This window comes from Xenopus tropicalis, chromosome 8 (assembly GCF_000004195.4).
Source record: "Xenopus tropicalis strain Nigerian chromosome 8, UCB_Xtro_10.0, whole genome shotgun sequence".
Classification (NCBI taxonomy): Eukaryota; Metazoa; Chordata; class Amphibia; order Anura; family Pipidae; genus Xenopus; species Xenopus tropicalis.
The window spans coordinates 15,695,256-15,716,070 of record NC_030684.2 but is presented as its reverse complement, the minus strand read 5'-3'; the positions used below and the strand labels follow the sequence as shown (position 1 = coordinate 15,716,070).

Sequence of the window (20,815 nt, the reverse complement as noted above, 5' to 3'; positions counted from 1 at the left end):
CTGTAAGGTGCCAGAGACAGTCACTATTTATTGGGCTGGGGGGGCTGTTTGTGCCTCTGGGTACTGGGAATGCCAGGGGGGCTGTAAGGTGCCACAGACAGTCACTATTTATTGGGCTGGGGGGGCTGTTTGTGCCTCTAGGTACTGGGAATGCCAGGGGGGCTGTAAGGTGCCACAGACAGTCACTATTTATTGGGCCTGGGGGGGCTGTTTGTTCCTCTTGGTACTGGGAATGCCAGGGGGGCTGTAAGGTGCCACAGACAGTCACTATTTATTGGGCTGGGGGGGGCTGTTTGTTCCTCTGGGTACTGGGAATGCCAGGGGGGCTGTAAGGTGCCACAGACAGTCACTATTTATTGGGCTGGGGGGGCTGTTTGTGCCTCTGGGTACTGGGAATGCCAGGGGGGCTGTAAAGTGCCACAACAGTCAATAGTATTGGGCTGGGGGGGGCTGTTTGTGCCTCTGGGTAACTAGGAATGCCAGGGGGGCTGTAAGTGCCACAGACAGTCCACTATTTATTGGGCTGGGGGGGGCTTTTTGTGCCTCTGGGTACTGGGAATGCCAGGGGGGCTGTAAGGTGCTACAGACAGTCACTATTTATTGGGCTGGGGGGGCTGTTTGTGTCTCTGGGTACTGGGAATGCCAGGGGGCTGTAAGGTGCAGAGACAGTCACTATTTATTGGGACTGGGAGGGCTGTTTGTGCCTCGGGTACTGGAATGCCAGGGGGGCTGTAAGGTGCCAGAGACAGTTCACTATTTATTGGACTGGGAGGGCTGTTTGTGCCTCTGGGTACTGGGAATGCCAGGGGGCCTGTAAGGTGCCCACCAGACAGTCAACTATTTATTCGGCTGGGGGAGGCTGTTTTGCCTCTGGGTACTGGGAATACCAGGGGGCTGTAAGGTGCCAGAGACAGTCACTCTTTATTGGACTGGGGGGGGGGCTTTTTGTGCCTCTGGGTACTGGAATGCCATGGGGGCTGTAAGGTGCCACAGACAGTCACTATTTATTGGGCTGGGGGGGGGGGCTGTTTGTTCCTCTGGGTACTGGGAATGCCAGGGGGGCTGTAAGGTGCCACAGACAGTCACTATTTATTGGGCTGGGGGGGCTGTTTTTGCCTCTGGGTACTGGGAATGCCAGGGGGGCTGTAAGGTGCCACAGACAGTCACTATTTATTGGGCTGGGGGGGCTGTTTGTTCCTCTGGGTACTGGGAATGCCAGGGGGGCTGTAAGGTGCCACAGACAGTCACTATTTATTGGGCTGGGGGGGGCTGTTTGTTCCTCTGGGTACTGGGAATGCCAGGGGGGCTGTAAGGTGCCACAGACAGTCACTATTTATTGGGCTGGGGGGGGCTGTTTGTGCCTCTGGGTACTGGGAATGCCAGGGGGGCTGTAAGGTGCCACAGACAGTCACTATTTATTGGGCTGGAGGGGCTGTTTGTGCCTCTGGGTACTGGGAATGCCAGGGGGGCTGTAAGGTGCCACAGACAGTCACTATTTATTGGGCTGGGGGGGGCTGTTTGTTCCTCTGGGTACTGGGAATGCCAGGGGGGCTGTAAGGTGCCACAGACAGTCACTATTTATTGGGCTGGGGGGGCTGTTTGTTGCCTCTGGGTACTGGGAATGCCAGGGGGGCTGTAAGGTGCCACAGACAGTCACTATTTATTGGGCTGGGGGGGGCTGTTTGTGCCTCTGGGTACTGGGAATGCCAGGGGGGCTGTAAGGTGCCACAGACAGTCACTATTTATTGGGCTGGGGGGGCTGTTTGTTCCTCTGGGTACTGGGAATGCCAGGGGGGCTGTAAGGTGCCACAGACAGTCACTATTTATTGGGCTGGGGGGGCTGTTTGTGCCTCTGGGTACTGGGAATGCCAGGGGGGCTGTAAGGTGCCACAGACAGTCACTATTTATTGGGCTGGGGGGGCTGTTTGTTCCTCTGGGTACTGGGAATGCCAGGGGGGCTGTAAGGTGCCACAGACAGTCACTATTTATTGGGCTGGGGGGGGCTGTTTGTTCCTCTGGGTACTGGGAATGCCAGGGGGGCTGTAAGGTGCCACAGACAGTCACTATTTATTGGGCTGGGGGGGGCTGTTTGTTCCTCTGGGTACTGGGAATGCCAGGGGGGCTGTAAGGTGCCACAGACAGTCACTATTTATTGGGCTGGGGGGGGGCTGTTTGTGCCTCTGGGTACTGGGAATGCCAGGGGGGCTGTAAGGTGCCACAGACAGTCACTATTTATTGGGCTGGGGGGCTGTTTGTGCCTCTGGGTACTGGGAATGCCAGGGGGGCTGTAAGGTGCCACAGACAGTCACTATTTATTGGGCTGGGGGGGGCTGTTTGTTCCTCTGGGTACTGGGAATGCCAGGGGGGCTGTAAGGTGCCACAGACAGTCACTATTTATTGGGCTGGGGGGGCTGTTTGTTCCTCTGGGTACTGGGAATGCCAGGGGGGCTGTAAGGTGCCACAGACAGTCACTATTTATTGGGCTGGGGGGCTGTTTGTGCCTCTGGGTACTGGGAATGCCAGGGGGGCTGTAAGGTGCCACAGACAGTCACTATTTATTGGGCTGGGGGGGCTGTTTGTGCCTCTGGGTACTGGGAATGCCAGGGGGCTGTAAGGTGCCACAGACAGTCACTATTTATTGGGCTGGGGGGGCTGTTTGTGCCTCTGGGTACTGGGAATGCCAGGGGGGCTGTAAGGTGCCACAGACAGTCACTATTTATTGGGCTGGGGGGGGCTGTTTGTGCCTCTGGGTACTGGAATGCCAGGGGGGCTGTAAGGTGCCACAGACAGTCACTATTTATTGGGCTGGGGGGGGCTGTTTGTGCCTCTGGGTACTGGGAATGCCAGGGGGGCTGTAAGGTGCCACAGACAGTCACTATTTATTGGGCTGGGGGGGCTGTTTGTGCCTCTGGGTACTGGGAATGCCAGGGGGGCTGTAAGGTGCCACAGACAGTCACTATTTATTGGGCTGGGGGGGCTGTTTGTGCCTCTGGGTACTGGAATGCCAGGGGGGGCTGTAAGGTGCCACAGACAGTCACTATTTATTGGGCTGGGGGGGCTGTTTGTGCCTCTGGGTACTGGGAATGCCAGGGGGGCTGTAGGTGCCACAGACAGTCACTATTTATTGGGCTGGGGGGGGCTGTTTGTGCCTCTGGGTACTGGAATGCCAGGGGGGCTGTAAGGTGCACAGACAGTCACTATTTATTGGGCTGGGGGGGGCTGTTTGTGCCTCTGGGTACTGGGAATGCCAGGGGGGCTGTAAGGTGCCACAGACAGTCACTATTTATTGGGCTGGGGGGGGGCTGTTTGTGCTCTGGGTACTGGGAATGCCAGGGGGGCTGTAAGGTGCCACAGACGTCACTATTATTGGGCTGGGGGGCTGTTTGCCTCTGGGTACTGGATGCCAGGGGGGCTGTAAGCACAGACAGTCACTATTATTGGCTGGGGGCTGTTTGCCTCTGGGTACTGGGAATGCCAGGGGGGCTGTAAGGTGCCACAGACAGTCCCTATTTATTGGGCTGGGGGGGGGCTGTTTGTGCCTCTGGGTACTGGGAATGCCAGGGGGGCTGTAAGGTGCCACAGACAGTCACTATTTATTGGGCTGGGGGGGCTGTTTGTGCCTCTGGGTACTGGGAATGCCAGGGGGGCTGTAAGGTGCCACAGACAGTCACTATTTATTGGGCTGGGGGGGGCTGTTTGTTCCTCTGGGTACTGGGAATGCCAGGGGGGCTGTAAGGTGCCACAGACAGTCACTATTTATTGGGCTGGGGGGGGCTGTTTGTGCCTCTGGGTACTGGGAATGCCAGGGGGCTGTAAGGTGCCACAGACAGTCACTATTTATTGGGCTGGGGGGGGCTGTTTGTGCCTCTGGGTACTGGGAATGCCAGGGGGCTGTAAGGTGCCACAGACAGTCACTATTTATTGGGCTGGGGGGGCTGTTTGTTCCTCTGGGTACTGGGAATGCCAGGGGGGCTGTAAGGTGCCACAGACAGTCACTATTTATTGGGCTGGGGGGGGCTGTTTGTTCCTCTGGGTACTGGGAATGCCAGGGGGGCTGTAAGGTGCCACAGACAGTCACTATTTATTGGGCTGGGGGGGCTGTTTGTGCCTCTGGGTACTGGGAATGCCAGGGGGCTGTAAGGTGCCACAGACAGTCACTATTTATTGGGCTGGGGGGGCTGTTTGTGCCTCTGGGTACTGGGAATGCCAGGGGGCTGTAAGGTGCCACAGACAGTCACTATTTATTGGGCTGGGGGGGCTGTTTGTGCCTCTGGGTACTGGGAATGCAGGGGGGCTGTAAGGTGCCACAGACAGTCACTATTTATTGGGCTGGGGGGGGCTGTTTGTGCCTCTGGGTACTGGGAATGCCAGGGGGGCTGTAAGGTGCCACAGACAGTCACTATTTATTGGGCTGGGGGGGCTGTTTGTGCCTCTGGGTACTGGGAATGCCAGGGGGGCTGTAAGGTGCCACAGACAGTCACTATTTATTGGGCTGGGGGGGCTGTTTGTGCCTCTGGGTACTGGGAATGCCAGGGGGGCTGTAAGGTGCCACAGACAGTCACTATTTATTGGGCTGGGGGGGGCTGTTTGTGCCTCTGGGTACTGGGAATGCCAGGGGGGCTGTAAGGTGCCACAGACAGTCACTATTTATTGGGCTGGGGGGGCTGTTTGTGCCTCTGGGTACTGGGAATGCCAGGGGGGCTGTAAGGTGCCACAGACAGTCACTATTTATTGGGCTGGGGGGGCTGTTTGTGCCTCTGGGTACTGGGAATGCCAGGGGGGCTGTAAGGTGCCACAGACAGTCACTATTTATTGGGCTGGGGGGGCTGTTTGTGCCTCTGGGTACTGGGAATGCCAGGGGGCTGTAAGGTGCCACAGACAGTCACTATTTATTGGGCTGGGGGGGCTGTTTGTGCCTCTGGGTACTGGGAATGCCAGGGGGGCTGTAAGGTGCCACAGACAGTCACTATTTATTGGGCTGGGGGGGGCTGTTTGTGCCTCTGGGTACTGGGAATGCCAGGGGGGCTGTAAGGTGCCACAGACAGTCACTATTTATTGGGCTGGGGGGGCTGTTTGTGCCTCTGGGTACTGGGAATGCCAGGGGGGCTGTAAGGTGCCACAGACAGTCACTATTTATTGGGCTGGGGGGGCTGTTTGTGCCTCTGGGTACTGGGAATGCCAGGGGGGCTGTAAGGTGCCACAGACAGTCACTATTTATTGGGCTGGGGGGGCTGTTTGTGCCTCTGGGTACTGGGAATGCCAGGGGGGCTGTAAGGTGCCACAGACAGTCACTATTTATTGGGCTGGGGGGGCTGTTTGTGCCTCTGGGTACTGGGAATGCCAGGGGGGCTGTAAGGTGCCACAGACAGTCACTATTTATTGGGCTGGGGGGGCTGTTTGTGCCTCTGGGTACTGGGAATGCCAGGGGGGCTGTAAGGTGCCACAGACAGTCACTATTTATTGGGCTGGGGGGCTGTTTGTGCCTCTGGGTACTGGGAATGCCAGGGGGGCTGTAAGGTGCCACAGACAGTCACTATTTATTGGGCTGGGGGGGCTGTTTGTGCCTCTGGGTACTGGGAATGCCAGGGGGGCTGTAAGGTGCCACAGACAGTCACTATTTATTGGGCTGGGGGGGCTGTTTGTGCCTCTGGGTACTGGGAATGCCAGGGGGGCTGTAAGGTGCCACAGACAGTCACTATTTATTGGGCTGGGGGGGCTGTTTGTGCCTCTGGGTACTGGGAATGCCAGGGGGGCTGTAAGGTGCCACAGACAGTCACTATTTATTGGGCTGGGGGGGCTGTTTGTGCCTCTGGGTACTGGGAATGCCAGGGGGGCTGTAAGGTGCCACAGACAGTCACTATTTATTGGGCTGGGGGGGCTGTTTGTGCCTCTGGGTACTGGGAATGCCAGGGGGGCTGTAAGGTGCCACAGACAGTCACTATTTATTGGGCTGGGGGGGCTGTTTGTGCCTCTGGGTACTGGGAATGCCAGGGGGGCTGTAAGGTGCCACAGACAGTCACTATTTATTGGGCTGGGGGGGGGCTGTTTGTGCCTCTGGGTACTGGGAATGCCAGGGGGGCTGTAAGGTGCCACAGACAGTCACTATTTATTGGGCTGGGGGGGGCTGTTTGTTCCTCTGGGTACTGGGAATGCCAGGGGGGCTGTAAGGTGCCACAGACAGTCACTATTTATTGGGCTGGGGGGGGCTGTTTGTGCCTCTGGGTACTGGGAATGCCAGGGGGGCTGTAAGGTGCCACAGACAGTCACTATTTATTGGGCTGGGGGGGGCTGTTTGTGCCTCTGGGTACTGGAATGCCAGGGGGGCTGTAAGGTGCCACAGACAGTCACTATTTATTGGGCTGGGGGGGGCTGTTTGTGCCTCTGGGTACTGGGAATGCCAGGGGGGCTGTAAGGTGCCACAGACAGTCACTATTTATTGGGCTGGGGGGGCTGTTTGTGCCTCTGGGTACTGGGAATGCCAGGGGGGCTGTAAGGTGCCACAGACAGTCACTATTTATTGGGCTGGGGGGGGCTGTTTGTGCCTCTGGGTACTGGGAATGCCAGGGGGGCTGTAAGGTGCCACAGACAGTCACTATTTATTGGGCTGGGGGGGCTGTTTGTGCCTCTGGGTACTGGGAATGCCAGGGGGGCTGTAAGGTGCCACAGACAGTCACTATTTATTGGGCTGGGGGGGCTGTTTGTGCCTCTGGGTACTGGGAATGCCAGGGGGGCTGTAAGGTGCCACAGACAGTCACTATTTATTGGGCTGGGGGGGGCTGTTTGTGCCTCTGGGTACTGGGAATGCCAGGGGGGCTGTAAGGTGCCACAGACAGTCACTATTTATTGGGCTGGGGGGGCTGTTTGTGCCTCTGGGTACTGGGAATGCCAGGGGGGCTGTAAGGTGCCACAGACAGTCACTATTTATTGGGCTGGGGGGGGCTGTTTGTGCCTCTGGGTACTGGGAATGCCAGGGGGGCTGTAAGGTGCCACAGACAGTCACTATTTATTGGGCTGGGGGGGCTGTTTGTGCCTCTGGGTACTGGGAATGCCAGGGGGGCTGTAAGGTGCCACAGACAGTCACTATTTATTGGGCTGGGGGGGCTGTTTGTGCCTCTGGGTACTGGGAATGCCAGGGGGGCTGTAAGGTGCCACAGACAGTCACTATTTATTGGGCTGGGGGGGGCTGTTTGTGCCTCTGGGTACTGGGAATGCCAGGGGGGCTGTAAGGTGCCACAGACAGTCACTATTTATTGGGCTGGGGGGGGGCTGTTTGTGCCTCTGGGTACTGGGAATGCCAGGGGGGCTGTAAGGTGCCACAGACAGTCACTATTTATTGGGCTGGGGGGGGCTGTTTGTGCCTCTGGGTACTGGGAATGCCAGGGGGCTGTAAGGTGCCACAGACAGTCACTATTTATTGGGCTGGGGGGGGGCTGTTTGTGCCTCTGGGTACTGGGAATGCCAGGGGGGCTGTAAGGTGCCACAGACAGTCACTATTTATTGGGCTGGGGGGGGGCTGTTTGTGCCTCTGGGTACTGGGAATGCCAGGGGGGCTGTAAGGTGCCACAGACAGTCACTATTTATTGGGCTGGGGGGGGCTGTTTGTGCCTCTGGGTACTGGGAATGCCAGGGGGGCTGTAAGGTGCCACAGACAGTCACTATTTATTGGGCTGGGGGGGGGCTGTTTGTGCCTCTGGGTACTGGGAATGCCAGGGGGGCTGTAAGGTGCCACAGACAGTCACTATTTATTGGGCTGGGGGGGCTGTTTGTGCCTCTGGGTACTGGGAATGCCAGGGGGGCTGTAAGGTGCCACAGACAGTCACTATTTATTGGGCTGGGGGGGGCTGTTTGTGCCTCTGGGTACTGGGAATGCCAGGGGGGCTGTAAGGTGCCACAGACAGTCACTATTTATTGGGCTGGGGGGGCTGTTTGTGCCTCTGGGTACTGGGAATGCCAGGGGGGCTGTAAGGTGCCACAGACAGTCACTATTTATTGGGCTGGGGGGGCTGTTTGTGCCTCTGGGTACTGGGAATGCCAGGGGGCTGTAAGGTGCCACAGACAGTCACTATTATTGGGCTGGGGGGGCGTTTGTGCCTCTGGTACTGGGAATGCCAGGGGGCTGTAAGGTGCCACAGACAGTCACTATTTATTGGCTGGGGGGCTGTTTGTGCCTCTGCGGTACTGGGAATGCCAGGGGGGCTGTAAGGTGCCACAGACAGTCACTATTTATTGGGCTGGGGGGGGGCTGTTGGTGCCTCTGGGTACTGGGGAATGCCAGGGGGCTGTAAGGTGCCACAGACAGTCACTATTTATTGGGCTGGTGGGGCTGTTTGTGCCTCTGGGTACTGGGAATGCCAGGGGGGCTGTAAGGTGCCACAGACAGTCACTATTTATTGGGCTGGGGGGGCTGTTTGTTCCTCTGGGTACTGGGAATGCCAGGGGGCTGTAAGGTGCCACAGACAGTCACTATTTATTGGGCGGGGGGGGCTGTTTGTGCCTCTGGGGTACTGGAATGCCAGGGGGGCTGTAAGGTGCACAGACAGTCACTATTTATTGGGCTGGGGGGGGCTGTTTGTGCCTCTGGGTACTGGGAATGCCAGGGGGGCTGTAAGGTGCCACAGACAGTCACTATTTATTGGGCTGGGGGGGCTGTTTGTGCCTCTGGGTACTGGGGAATGCCAGGGGGGCTGTAAGGTGCCACAGACAGTCACTATTTATTGGGCTGGGGGGGCTGTTTGTTCCTCTGGGTACTGGGAATGCCAGGGGGGCTGTTAAGGTGCCACAGACAGTCACTATTTATTGGGCTGGGGGGGGCTGTTTGTGCCTCTGGGTACTGGGAATGCCAGGGGGGCTGTAAGGTGCCACAGACAGTCACTATTTATTGGGCTGGGGGGGGCTGTTTGTGCCTCTGGGTACTGGGAATGCCAGGGGGGCTGTAAGGTGCCACAGACAGTCACTATTTATTGGGCTGGGGGGGGCTGTTTGTGCCTCTGGGTACTGGGAATGCCAGGGGGGCTGTAAGGTTGCCACAGACAGTCACTATTTATTGGGCTGGGGGGGGGCTGTTTGTTCCTCTGGGTACTGGGAATGCCAGGGGGGCTGTAAGGTGCCACAGACAGTCACTATTTATTGGGCTGGGGGGGGCTGTTTGTGCCTCTGGTACTGGGAATGCCAGGGGGGCTGTAAGGTGCCACAGACAGTCACTATTTATTGGGCTGGGGGGGGCTGTTTGTGCCTCTGGGTACTGGGAATGCCAGGGGGCTGTAAGGTGCCACAGACAGTCACTATTTATTGGGCTGGGGGGGGCTGTTTGTGCCTCTGGGTACTGGGAATGCCAGGGGGGCTGTAAGGTGCCACAGACAGTCACTATTTATTGGGCTGGGGGGGCTGTTTGTGCCTCTGGTACTGGGAATGCCAGGGGGCTGTAAGGTGCCACAGACAGTCACTATTTATTGGGCTGGGGGGGGGCTGTTTGTGCCTCTGGGTACTGGGAATGCCAGGGGGGCTGTAAGGTGCCACAGACAGTCACTATTTATTGGGCTTGGGGGGGCTGTTTGTGCCTCTGGGTACTGGGAATGCCAGGGGGGCTGTAAGGTGCCACAGACAGTCACTATTTATTGGGCTGGGGGGGCTGTTTGTTCCTCTGGGTACTGGGAATGCCAGGGGGGCTGTAAGGTGCCACAGACAGTCACTATTTATTGGGCTGGGGGGCTGTTTGTGCCTCTGGGTACTGGGAATGCCAGGGGGCTGTAAGGTGCCACAGACAGTCACTATTTATTGGGGGGGGGCTGTTTGTGCCTCTGGGTACTGGGAATGCCAGGGGGGCTGTAAGGTGCCACAGACAGTCACTATTTATTGGGCTGGGGGGGCTGTTTGTGCCTCTGGGTACTGGGAATGCCAGGGGGGCTGTAAGGTGCCACAGACAGTCACTATTTATTGGGCTGGGGGGGCTGTTTGTGCCTCTGGGTACTGGGAATGCCAGGGGGCTGTAAGGTGCCACAGACAGTCACTATTTATTGGGCTGGGGGGCTGTTTGTGCCTCTGGGTACTGGGAATGCCAGGGGGCTGTAAGTGCCACAGACAGTCACTATTTATTGGGCTGGGGGGCTGTTTGTGCCTCTGGGTACTGGGAATGCCAGGGGGGCTGTAAGGTGCCACAGACAGTCACTATTTATTGGGCTGGGGGGGCTGGTTTGTTGCCTCTGAGGTACTGGGAATGCCAGGGGGGGCTGTAAGGTGCCACAGACAGTCACTATTTATTGGGCTGGTGGGGGGCTGTTTGTGCCTCTGGGTACTGGGAATGCCCAGGGGGGCTGTAAGGTGCCACCAGACAGTCACTATTTATTGGGCTTGGGGGGGCTGTTTGTGCTCTGGGTTACTGGGAATGCCAGGGGGCTGTAAGGTTCCACAGACAGCTCCTATTTATTGGGGCTGGGGGGGGCTGTTTGTTCCTCTGGGTACTGGAATTGCCAGGGGCGCTGTTAAGGTGCCACAGACAGTCACTATTATTGCGGCTGGGGGGGGGCTGTTTGTGCCTCTGGGTACTGGAATGCCAGGGGGGCTGTAAGGTGCCACAGACAGTCACTATTTATTGGGCTGGGCGGGCTGTTTGTGCCTCTGGGTACTGGGAATGCCAGGGGGGCTGTAAGGTGCCACAGACAGTCACTATTTATTGGGCTGGGGGGGGCTGTTTGTGCCTCTGGGTACTGGGAATGCCAGGGGGGCTGTAAGGTGCCACAGACAGTCACTATTTATTGGCTGGGGGGGCTGTTTGTGCCTCTGGGTACTGGGAATGCCAGGGGGGCTGAAGGTGCCACAGACAGTCACTATTTATTGGGCTGGGGGGGCTGTTTGTGCCTCTGGGTACTGGAATGCCAGGGGGGCTGTAAGGTGCCACAGACAGTCACTATTTATTGGGCTGGGGGGGGGCTGTTTGTGCTCTGGTACTGGGAATGCCAGGGGGCTGTAAGGTGCCACAGACAGTCACTATTTATTTGGCTGGGGGGCTGTTTGTGCCTCTGGGTACTGGGAATGCCAGGGGGCTGTAACGTGCCACAGACAGTCACTATTTATTGGGCTGGGGGGGCTGTTTGTGCCTCTGGGTACTGGGAATGCCAGGGGGGCTGTAAGGTGCCACAGACAGTCACTATTTATTGGGCTGGGGGGCTGTTTGTTCCTCTGGGTACTGGGAATGCCAGGGGGGCTGTCAAGGTGCCACAGGACAGTCACTATTTATTGGGCTGGGGGGGGCTGTTTGTGCCTCTGGGTACTGGGAATGCCAGGGGGACTGTAAGGTGCCACAGACAGTCACTATTTATTGGGCTGGGGGGGCTGTTTGTGCCTCTGGGTACTGGAATGCCAGGGGGGCTGTAAGGTGCCACAGACAGTCACTATTTATTGGGCTGGGGGGGCTGTTGTGCCTCTGGGTACTGGGAATGCCAGGGGGCTGTAAGGATGCCACCAGACAGTCACTATTTATTGGGCTGGGGGGGCTGTTTGTGCCTGCTGGGGTACTGGGGAATGCCAGGGGGGCTGTAAAGGTTCCACAAGACAGTCACTATTTATTGGGCTGGGGGGGGGGCTGTTTGTGCCCTCTGGGTACTGGGAATGCCAGGGGGGCTGTAAGGTGCCACAGACAGTCACTATTTATTGGGCTGGGGGGGCTGTTTGTGCCTCTGGGTACTGGGAATGCCAGGGGGGCTGTAAGGTGCCACAGACAGTCACTATTTATTGGGCTGGGGGGGCTGTTTGTGCCTCTGGGTACTGGGAATGCCAGGGGGGCTGTAAGGTGCCACAGACAGTCACTATTTATTGGGCTGGGGGGGCTGTTTGTGCCTCTGGGTACTGGGAATGCCAGGGGGGCTGTAAGGTGCCACAGACAGTCACTATTTATTGGGCTGGGGGCTGTTTGTGCCTCTGGGTACTGGGAATGCCAGGGGGCTGTAAGGTGCCACAGACAGTCACTATTTATTGGGCTGGGGGGGCTGTTTGTGCCTCTGGGTACTGGGAATGCCAGGGGGGCTGTAAGGTGCCACAGACAGTCACTATTTATTGGGCTGGGGGGGCTGTTTGTTCCTCTGGGTACTGGGAATGCCAGGGGGTACTCCTTTTTGTGGAATATGGTTAACAATGATAATTTTTATATACTACACGGAAAAGCCATTTTGGGCATGTATACACCATTAACAGTAACCCATTTTTGACCACTGCTGTCATGTGCTTTTTTTTGCACTGATTTAACCATTTTTAACAAGAATATCCATGTGAGCTTCTCGGTTTTGTCTTAGATCTGCCTGGCCATGTAACAAGCAATAGGGAGAATCTGAGCTTCCTAACGACATAAGTATTGGGGGGGCACTGATGGGTTTCCAAATTCCAGGGGAGGTTGCTAATAAAAATAAAAAATCAGCCCAGGTTTTATCTTAAATTAACTTTCCCTTTAATTCATCTATGATTGCAGGTCACCATTCCCCAACGTGCTGTTCAGTCTGGGGATCCATACGCCCGGAAACTGCAACGTTCAGGCCAGGCAGGTTAGTGACTTGTGTGTTTCCTAAAATGTGTTTAAACTTGGCTTTTGTTTTAATATCTGTTTCTTTTATATAAAGGGAGCTGTAAGTTTCCCTAAGTTTGACTCTTTCATATATGTCAGTAGGTGACCCGCTGCTTTCCACTTACAGGTACCAAACAAGCACCTCTGAAAGCACCGGGGAAGCAAGACAGAAGCAAAGAGGGCAAGAAAGAAGATCCCCAGATTCTTTTGCTTCAGGTGAAGCTGCGTTTGAATATTTAATTATTCCTTGGGTCATTCTGTTCATGTAATGTGTGAAACAGATATTGGGGTCAGAGCCGGGGCGACCGGACAAGTCGGCCACCTGCCCCCCAATCCTTGCACCCTAGGCAGCTGCCTCTGCTTCCTACCCATAGTTCTGACCCTGATTGGGGTTCCTACTTTTGGATTACAAGCCTTCTTGAAAGGCAACTGAATTCAAGTTGTTACCTTTTCTTCTGACCAGGTGGAGGCGCTGCAGGCCCAGCTGGAAGAGCAGACACGACTATCCAAAGAGCAGATAGAGACTCTGTTAGAGGACAGGAAGGTCCGCGTGGAAGAAACCCAGGTGCAGCACCAAAGAGACCAGGACAAAATGAAATCTATGACAGATAAGTGAGTGTGTGAGAAAAGTAGAGAAATCCATAGGCCTCCTACACCTAGGGTTGGGGAAATCAGCCCCCTGTTGTACATCACTGGCTTCTGGAACCATCACTTTCAATCTTTCCCAGGCTGAATAAGACCCAGAAATTGCTGTACGAGAGCACCAGGGATTTCCTGCAACTGAAATAATTTGAGTGCCGAGCCAATGAGAAATCTTGGATGGCCGAGAAAGATCGGCTGCTCCGAGAGCTAGACCGGTGCCGAGAGCAGTTGGCTTTAAGTAGTGACACAGAGCAAGAGCGGGAACACGAGCGAGAGATCCTGCGTTTGTCATTGGTCGAGAAAGCAAGTCGGCACTCGCACAGTGAGGAAGTGAAGGGTAATTCCCATGAATGTGTGAATAAAGGATATTATGGTATTAGCGCTGCTTGCTGGTTCTTATGCCTCTTCTTATACAGTCTCTTACAGAGCAGCTGGCACAAGCACATCGCCCTCGCTGAAATGTACCGGGAGCAGTGTGTGACACTGGAGGATGAGCTGGGAAAGATACGAGAGGAGGGAGACGTGGGCAGGGAAATCTTCAAGGGTGAGTTCTTAATACCTTGTAAAGGGGGGTTCACATTTGAGTTACCATTTACTACAGGGGTCCTGAAACTTTTTAGACATGGGGCCAGTTCATGGTCCCTCAGACTGCTGGGGGGCCGGACTGTAGTCCTCAAACTAGGCCCCCGCATCCTCAAACTATGGCCCACTGTCTGTTCCCCTGCTCCCCGCTGCATCCTCTTGCTCCCTGCTTTGTCCTCCGACTCCCTGCTCCCCCGCTCAATCCTCCGGCTCCCTGCTCCCCTGCTTTGTCCTTCGACTCCCTGCTCCCCCGCTCCATCCTCCGTCTCCCTGCTCCCCTGCTTCGTCCTCCGACTTCCCTGCTCCCCCACTCCCAGCTGTGTCCTCCGGCTCCCTGCTCCCCCGCTGCATCCCCCGGCTTCCCCACTCCCAGCTGTGTCTTCTGGCTCCCTGCTTCCCCACTCCCTGCTTCGTCCTCTTGCTCCCTGCTCCCCTGTCTTGTCCTCCAGCTCCCCTGCTTCGTCCTCCAACTCCCTGCTCCCCCACTCCCAGCTGTGTCCTCTGGCTCCCTACTCCCCCGCTGCATCCCCCGGCTCCCCCACTTCCTGCTGCGTCCTCCAGCTCCCTTCTCCCCCGCTCCGTCCTCCGCCTTCCTGCTCCCCTGCTTCATTCTCCGACTCCCTGCTCCCCCACTCCCTGCTGCATCCTCTAGCTCCCTGCTCCCCCATTCCCTGCTGCGTCTGCAGGTCTACAGGTAGTAGCCAGGGGTGAGGAGGCAGCCGGGGCCAGGTTAATTACCTTGGGGGGCTAAATCCGGCCTTTGGGCCATGGTTTGAAGATCCCTGATTTAGTATGATGTAGAAAGTAATATTCTAATACAGTTTGCAATTGGTCTTTATTTTTTTTGTGTTTGTTAAATGTATTTTACTTTTTGTTCAGCCACTCCCGAGTCATCTGGTTGCTAGGGTTTACATTACCCTATTAGCAACCAGGAAGTGGTTTGAGTGAGAGACTGGTATATGAATAGGAGAGGGCCTAAATAGAGAAATAACAATAACAACTAGAAATGGAAGGTTGAGAACAAACTTTATGTTGGGTTAAAAAACGTGAAGTCACTAAAGGAAATTTGATCTGTTGGCTCCGCCCACTTTCTCTAACCTTGGACCACAGTTCTATAGTAAAAACCACTGTGCAAAGTTTGGGGACCCTGGTTTTAATACTGTCTGAATGGCAGCAATTTAAATTTCCCCCACTGAAAGTCAACAAGAGACATCTGATTGGGCGGTTGGTGGGCTCCGCCCACTTTTTCTAACCTGGAATTGTACTTACCCAGTGACTAACTCTGGCAAACTTTGCATTAACTCTGCAAAGTTTGGGGACCCCGGTGTTATTACTGTGAGAATGGCAGCAGGTAAAATCTGATTGGCTGTTCACAGTTCCGCCCACTTTTGGCATCCAACAATCATCATATTTTTCATCAGGCTGACCCATGACATGTGATTCAAGTTTGGGGACTGTAGCCTCAGAGCTGTAAGATTGGCAGCAGTTTAAATTTTCCCATTAAAGTCAATGGTTATATTTGATTGGCTGTTGTTGGCCCCTCCCCCTTTGGGATCCAGCAATTGTCGCTGTTTCATTCTTCATTTCATTCTTCCCTGGTCAAAGTCAATGGAAAATTGGGGGTGTTCGGAGCAGCGCCACAAAAAGCGGGGGGAATCGCTTAGAAAAGCACAAGCAACCTGCTCCGCTATAGGGCGAAGAAGTGTGGGGAGTCTGGGTGTTGTACCCCTAAAGCTGTAGGTGGAGTAGCGTTTAGAAAATGGGGGGCGCTAAAAATAGAAGAAAAAGCGGAAGAATAAGCTGAAGTCGAAAGAACAGTATGATGGGTTTTTCAAATCAACACAATTAAAAGTAGCCTCGCGGAGCAATAGTTTCTTGGCTGCCGGGTCAGTGACCCATTTGACTGTGGAAAGAGTCAGAAGAAGAAAGCAAATAATTAAAACCGCTTGTTCGCTTTTATAAAATGTGACTGGTTATCTCCCCTAGTCCTCCTGTAGTGTTACCAGTTACCCAACATCTGTTTGTGAGATTAATATCCAATGTTATTCTTATACCAGGAACGTTCAGATAAGGTGGCCAAGCGGCTGCAATTGATGGCGCAGAGATACGAGGCTCTGGAGAAAAGGCGCAACATGGAGGTAGAGGGCTATAAGACTGACATCAAGCTGCTGAGACAGCGGTTAAAGGATGTAGAGAAGCAACTATTCAAGGTGAGTCTGGGATAGACCGACGGCAAGATTTCTGTTGCACGCATCTCATTGCCTTATACGAAAAGCATTATCTATATACAGAAACAAGATGGCAGAGAATAAATATTAAGTGTCACCTTAACCAAACAGGGGAAAACACACAGGCTGGTATTTTCTAGTACAATCTAGTAGAAGAGATGGCTATTCTGAGACAATTTGCAATTGGTCTTTTTTTTTTTATTTGTGGATTTTACTTAGCTTTTGTTCAGTAAGCTTTCCAATTCGAAATTTCAGCAGCTGTCCTGGTTGCTTGGGTTCAAATTAGTCTAGCAACCAGTCAGCGCTTTGAATAAGAGACTTGAACATGAGTAGGAGAGCACCTGAATAGAACGATAAGTAATAAAAAAGGACAATAAAACTGTAGCCTCACAGAGCAGTAGTTTATGGGCTGCCGGGGTCAGTGACCCCCATTTAGAGCCAGACGAAGAATGCAAATGATTAAAAAAAAAAAACTATAAAAAAATGAAGACAAATTAAAAATTGACCATTCTTATAACATACTTGAAGGTAAAAACCCATTATCCAGAATGCTCGGAACCAAGGGTATTCTGGGTATGGGGTCTTTCCGTAATTTGGACCTCCATACCTTAAGTCTACTAAAAAATCATTTAACCATTAAATAAACCCAATAGGGCTGTTCTGCCCCCAATAAGGGGTAATTATATCTTAGTTGGGATCAAGTACAGGTACTGTTTTATTATTACAGAGAAAAGGGAATCATTTAACCATTAAATAAACCCAATAGGGCTGTTCTGCCCCCAATAAGGGGTAATTATATCTTAGTTGGGATCAAGTACAGGTCCTGTTTTATTATTACAGAGAAAAGGGAATCATTTAACCATTAAATAAACCCAATAGGGCTGTTCTGCCCCCAATAAGGGGTAATTATATCTTAGTTGGGATCAATTACAAGGTACTGTTTTATTATTACAGATAAAAAGAAAATCAGGTTTAAAATGGAGTCTATGGGAGACGGCATTCTGTAATTCAGAGCTTTCTGGATAACGGGTTTCCGGATAAGTGATCCCATACCTGTACTATGATATTTGGAGCAGCAGTTACATTTTCTAGCCAGTAGGGGGAGCTTAAACTTCATAACACTGCTATTGCTGTACTAGAGGATTAAACACACGCAGTGAGACGGCTCATAACCAAACTAAGAAGGAACCCCTATGGGTAAGGGCCCTGTGGGGTGAGAGGAGATGTGAATTAATCTTGCTCTCCTCTTTTGCTCTCCTCTCAGGTGACGCTGAACATCGGGCCAGACCAAGATCTTGCTATTCTGGATGCAGTGCGGCAGGGCAACAAAAAGACACAAAAAATTCAAGGGGAACTGCGCAACTTAAAGGCCAAAATCTGTGGCCTGGGGAATGAACTGAGAATCGGGATAGAGCACAAGGGAGACTGACGGAGCTTGCCACACTAAACAAGGAGCCACAGGTAAAGGTCTACCCCTGGCTCTACCTCTGGGATTATATAGTGTGTTCGGCCCAGGAAGGAAGAATATTGGCGGCCATACACGTTGCCAAGCGAGCTGATCTTCTCCCGGGTATCCCCACCTACGGGTGGGTTATATCGGGCGAATTCAGGCTTATTAGAACAAGGGATATTAGAACAACGAATCAAGTACAGTACCTGTACTTGATCCCAAACTAAGATATAATTACCCCTTATTGGGGCAGAACAGCCCTATTGGGTTTATTTAATGGTTAGAATGATTCCCTTTTCTCTGTAATAATAAAACAGTACCTGTACTTGATCCCAACTAAGATATAATACCCCTTATTGGGGGGCAGAACAGCCCTATTGGGTTTTATTTAATGGTTGAATGATTCCCTTTTCTCTGTAATAATTAAAACAGTACCTGTACCTTGATCCCAACTAAGATATAATTACCCCTTATTGGGGCAGAACAGCCCTATTGGGTTTTATTTAATGGTTGAATGATTCCCTTTTCTCTGTAATAATAAAACAGTACCTGTACTTGATCCCAACTAAGATATAATTACCCCTTATTGGGGCAGAACAGCCCTATTGGGTTTATTTAATGGTTAAATGATTCCCTTTTCTCTGTAATAATAAAACAGTACCTGTACTTGATCCCAAACTAAGATATAAATAATCCTTATTGGATGCAAACAATCCTATTGGGTTTAATTAATGTTTTATTGATTTTTTAGTAGACTTAAGGGATGGAGATCCAAATTACGGAAAGACCCCTTATCCGTAATACCCTTTGTACCGAGCATTCTGGATAACCGGCCCTATACCTGTATGTCCTTGAGGCCTTTAATGGCACTTTGCCAGGGTGCCCCGAGGTGTCATCCAACTATGTTATTTACATAATCAGATAAATTAGGTTTAAAAGGACACACGTGGATCACGTTCAGCCATAATGCCTGTATATAACCTGCCTAACTGCTAGTTGAGCCCAGAGGAAGGATAAACCCCTTCTGAGGCCTCTCTATTTGCTGCAGGGGGGGGGGGGATTCGCTTCCTGACTGGACCAACTGGTACCCACGATCTCCCATAACCCTGTATTCAGCCGTCCAAACCCATTCTAATCAGTCAGTAACAGTACAACCAATCAGTGTTTTTACATATTTCTGGTTGATGTTGCTTTGAGCCCAGTTGTATTTGGGGGTACTAGTTCCCCTTATTATGGGGGGGGCATTTCTTTGCTGGGGGGGCAGTCCCAGTAGGGCCCTACTTTCCCAATAGGCAGGTGTCGTGTAGATGTGCTTTTTGGCGAGGAGATCCTTATGGTTTGGGGCATTACAGAGAGGGGGGGTTGCCAGGCTATGATAGTATGGGATGGTACAGGCCGAGGGCTCGGGGTACAGGGCTTGTTGCTGGTTACCAGATGGGTAACTGGTTTAGCCTTCAGTGTAATGGTGAGTACATGGCGTGAGTTGTTGCCTTATATATCAGCGCCCCCTGAGCCCCCACAGTACTGTAATCTTCTTTGCAGCTACAACTCTGTGTGTTTTGCCTTTTTATTGCCTCTGGCTATAATACCTTGAGCCTTAAGCTGCCCATACGCGCACCAATGATATCGCAGGAAACCTTGTTCGGTGCGTTTGGGGAATCCATGGGAACCGGTATCTCAGGCTGCGGATATGGGTCGTCTCATCACTCAGCCGGGATAAAAGATTTTTATCAGTAACCCACAAACACTAACCCACTGCTGTCCCGCAATACCCTAACCCACATCCCACTGTAACCCACAAACACTAACCCACTGCTGTCCCGCAATACCCTAACCCACATCCCACTGTAACCCACAAACACTAACCCACTGCTGTCCCGCAATACCCTAACCCACATCCCACTGTAACCCACAAACACTAACCCACTGCTGTCCCGCAATACCCTAACCCACATCCCACTGTAACCACAAAACACTAACCCACTGCTGTCCCGCAATACCCTAACCCACATCCCACTGTAACCCACAAACACTAACCCACTGCTGTCCCGCAATACCTAACCCACATCCCACTGTAACCCACAAACACTAACCCACTGCTGTCCCGCAATACCCTAACCCACATCCCACTGTAACCCACAAACACTAACCCACTGCTGTCCCGCAATACCCTAACCCACATCCCACTGTAACCCACAAACACTAACCCACTGCTGTCCCGCAATACCCTAACCCACATCCCACTGTAACCCACAAACACTAACCCACTGCTGTCCCGCAATACCCTACAAACACTAACCCACTGCTGTCCCGCAATACCCTAACCCACATCCCACTGTAACCCACAAACACTAACCCACTCCTGTCCCGCAATACCCTAACCCATCCCACTGTAACCCACAAACACTAACCCACCGCAATACCCTAACCCCACCCACTGTAACCCACAAACACTAACCACTCCTGACCCGCAATACCATAACCCACATCCCACCCTAACCACATGACATTAACCCACTCCCACATCCCACTGTAACCCACAAACACTAACCCACTCCTGTCCCGCAATACCTAACCCACATCCCACTGTAACCCACAAACACTAACCCACTCCTGTCCCGCAATACCATACCCACATCCCACTGTAACCCACAATACCATAACCCACATCCCACTGTAACCCACAAACATTAATCCACTCCTGACCCGCAATACCATATCCCACTGTAACCCACTCCTGTCACATCCCACTGTAACCCACAAACACTAACCCACTCCTGTCCCGCAATACCCTAACCCACATCCCACTGTAACCCACAAACATTAATCCACTCCTGACCCGCAATACCATATCCCACATCCCACTGTAACCCACTCCTGATCCACAATACCCTAACTCACATCCCACTGTAACCCACAAACACTAACCCACTCCTGTCCCGCAATACCCTAACCCACATCCCACTGTAACCCACAAATATTAACCCACTCCTTTCCCGCAATACCATAACCCACATCCCACTGTAACCCACAAACACTAATCCACTCCTGTCCCGCAATACCATAACCCACATCCCACCCTCACCCACAAAATATTAACCCACTCAATGGCCCTAGAGTAGCAGCATGGGAATCCATGATCAACAAAGCTATACCCCTATACAAGCTAACGTACATAAGGAGAGGGTGCCCTCAAAAATTTGATAAAATATGGTCACCATGGATAGACGCAGAACCCCCCTAAGATATGCAGGTCAGGGAGGTACCCCCCATATCCCCCCCTTGAATAACCTACACACCCAGACACAAGGTAACAGTGTAACCCCAATATCTCACTAAGGCCCTGAAGGGCAGGCTAGTAAC

At 53.1% G+C, this 20,815-nt stretch overlaps 3 protein-coding genes across 4 annotated transcripts in view; all 3 read left to right on the top strand.

Moving 5' to 3' along the window:
- LOC101734594 (coiled-coil domain-containing protein 77-like) overlaps positions 1-17,328 on the top strand; it is a 597,836-nt gene extending 580,508 nt beyond the window's left edge. The window contains exon 7 of one of the 2 annotated variants that reach the window (XR_004219943.1): positions 17,267-17,328. The gene's annotated coding sequence lies outside the window, so the exon portion shown is untranslated. Of the gene's footprint in view, positions 1-12,457; positions 12,529-17,266 lie in introns of those variants that run through there. The other variant, XR_004219945.1, reaches the window with a different exon arrangement.
- LOC108645372 (serine/threonine-protein kinase mig-15-like) overlaps positions 1-20,815 on the top strand; it is a 429,797-nt gene that overhangs the window by 314,070 nt on the left and 94,912 nt on the right. The window lies entirely within an intron of this gene.
- On the top strand, positions 13,341-13,735 carry LOC116406993 (coiled-coil domain-containing protein 77-like). Its single transcript, XM_031892334.1, has 2 exons — positions 13,341-13,529; positions 13,609-13,735. Exons 1-2 carry the CDS (start codon positions 13,370-13,372, stop codon positions 13,671-13,673), a joined length of 225 nt encoding a protein of 74 aa, XP_031748194.1. The 5' UTR covers positions 13,341-13,369; the 3' UTR covers positions 13,674-13,735.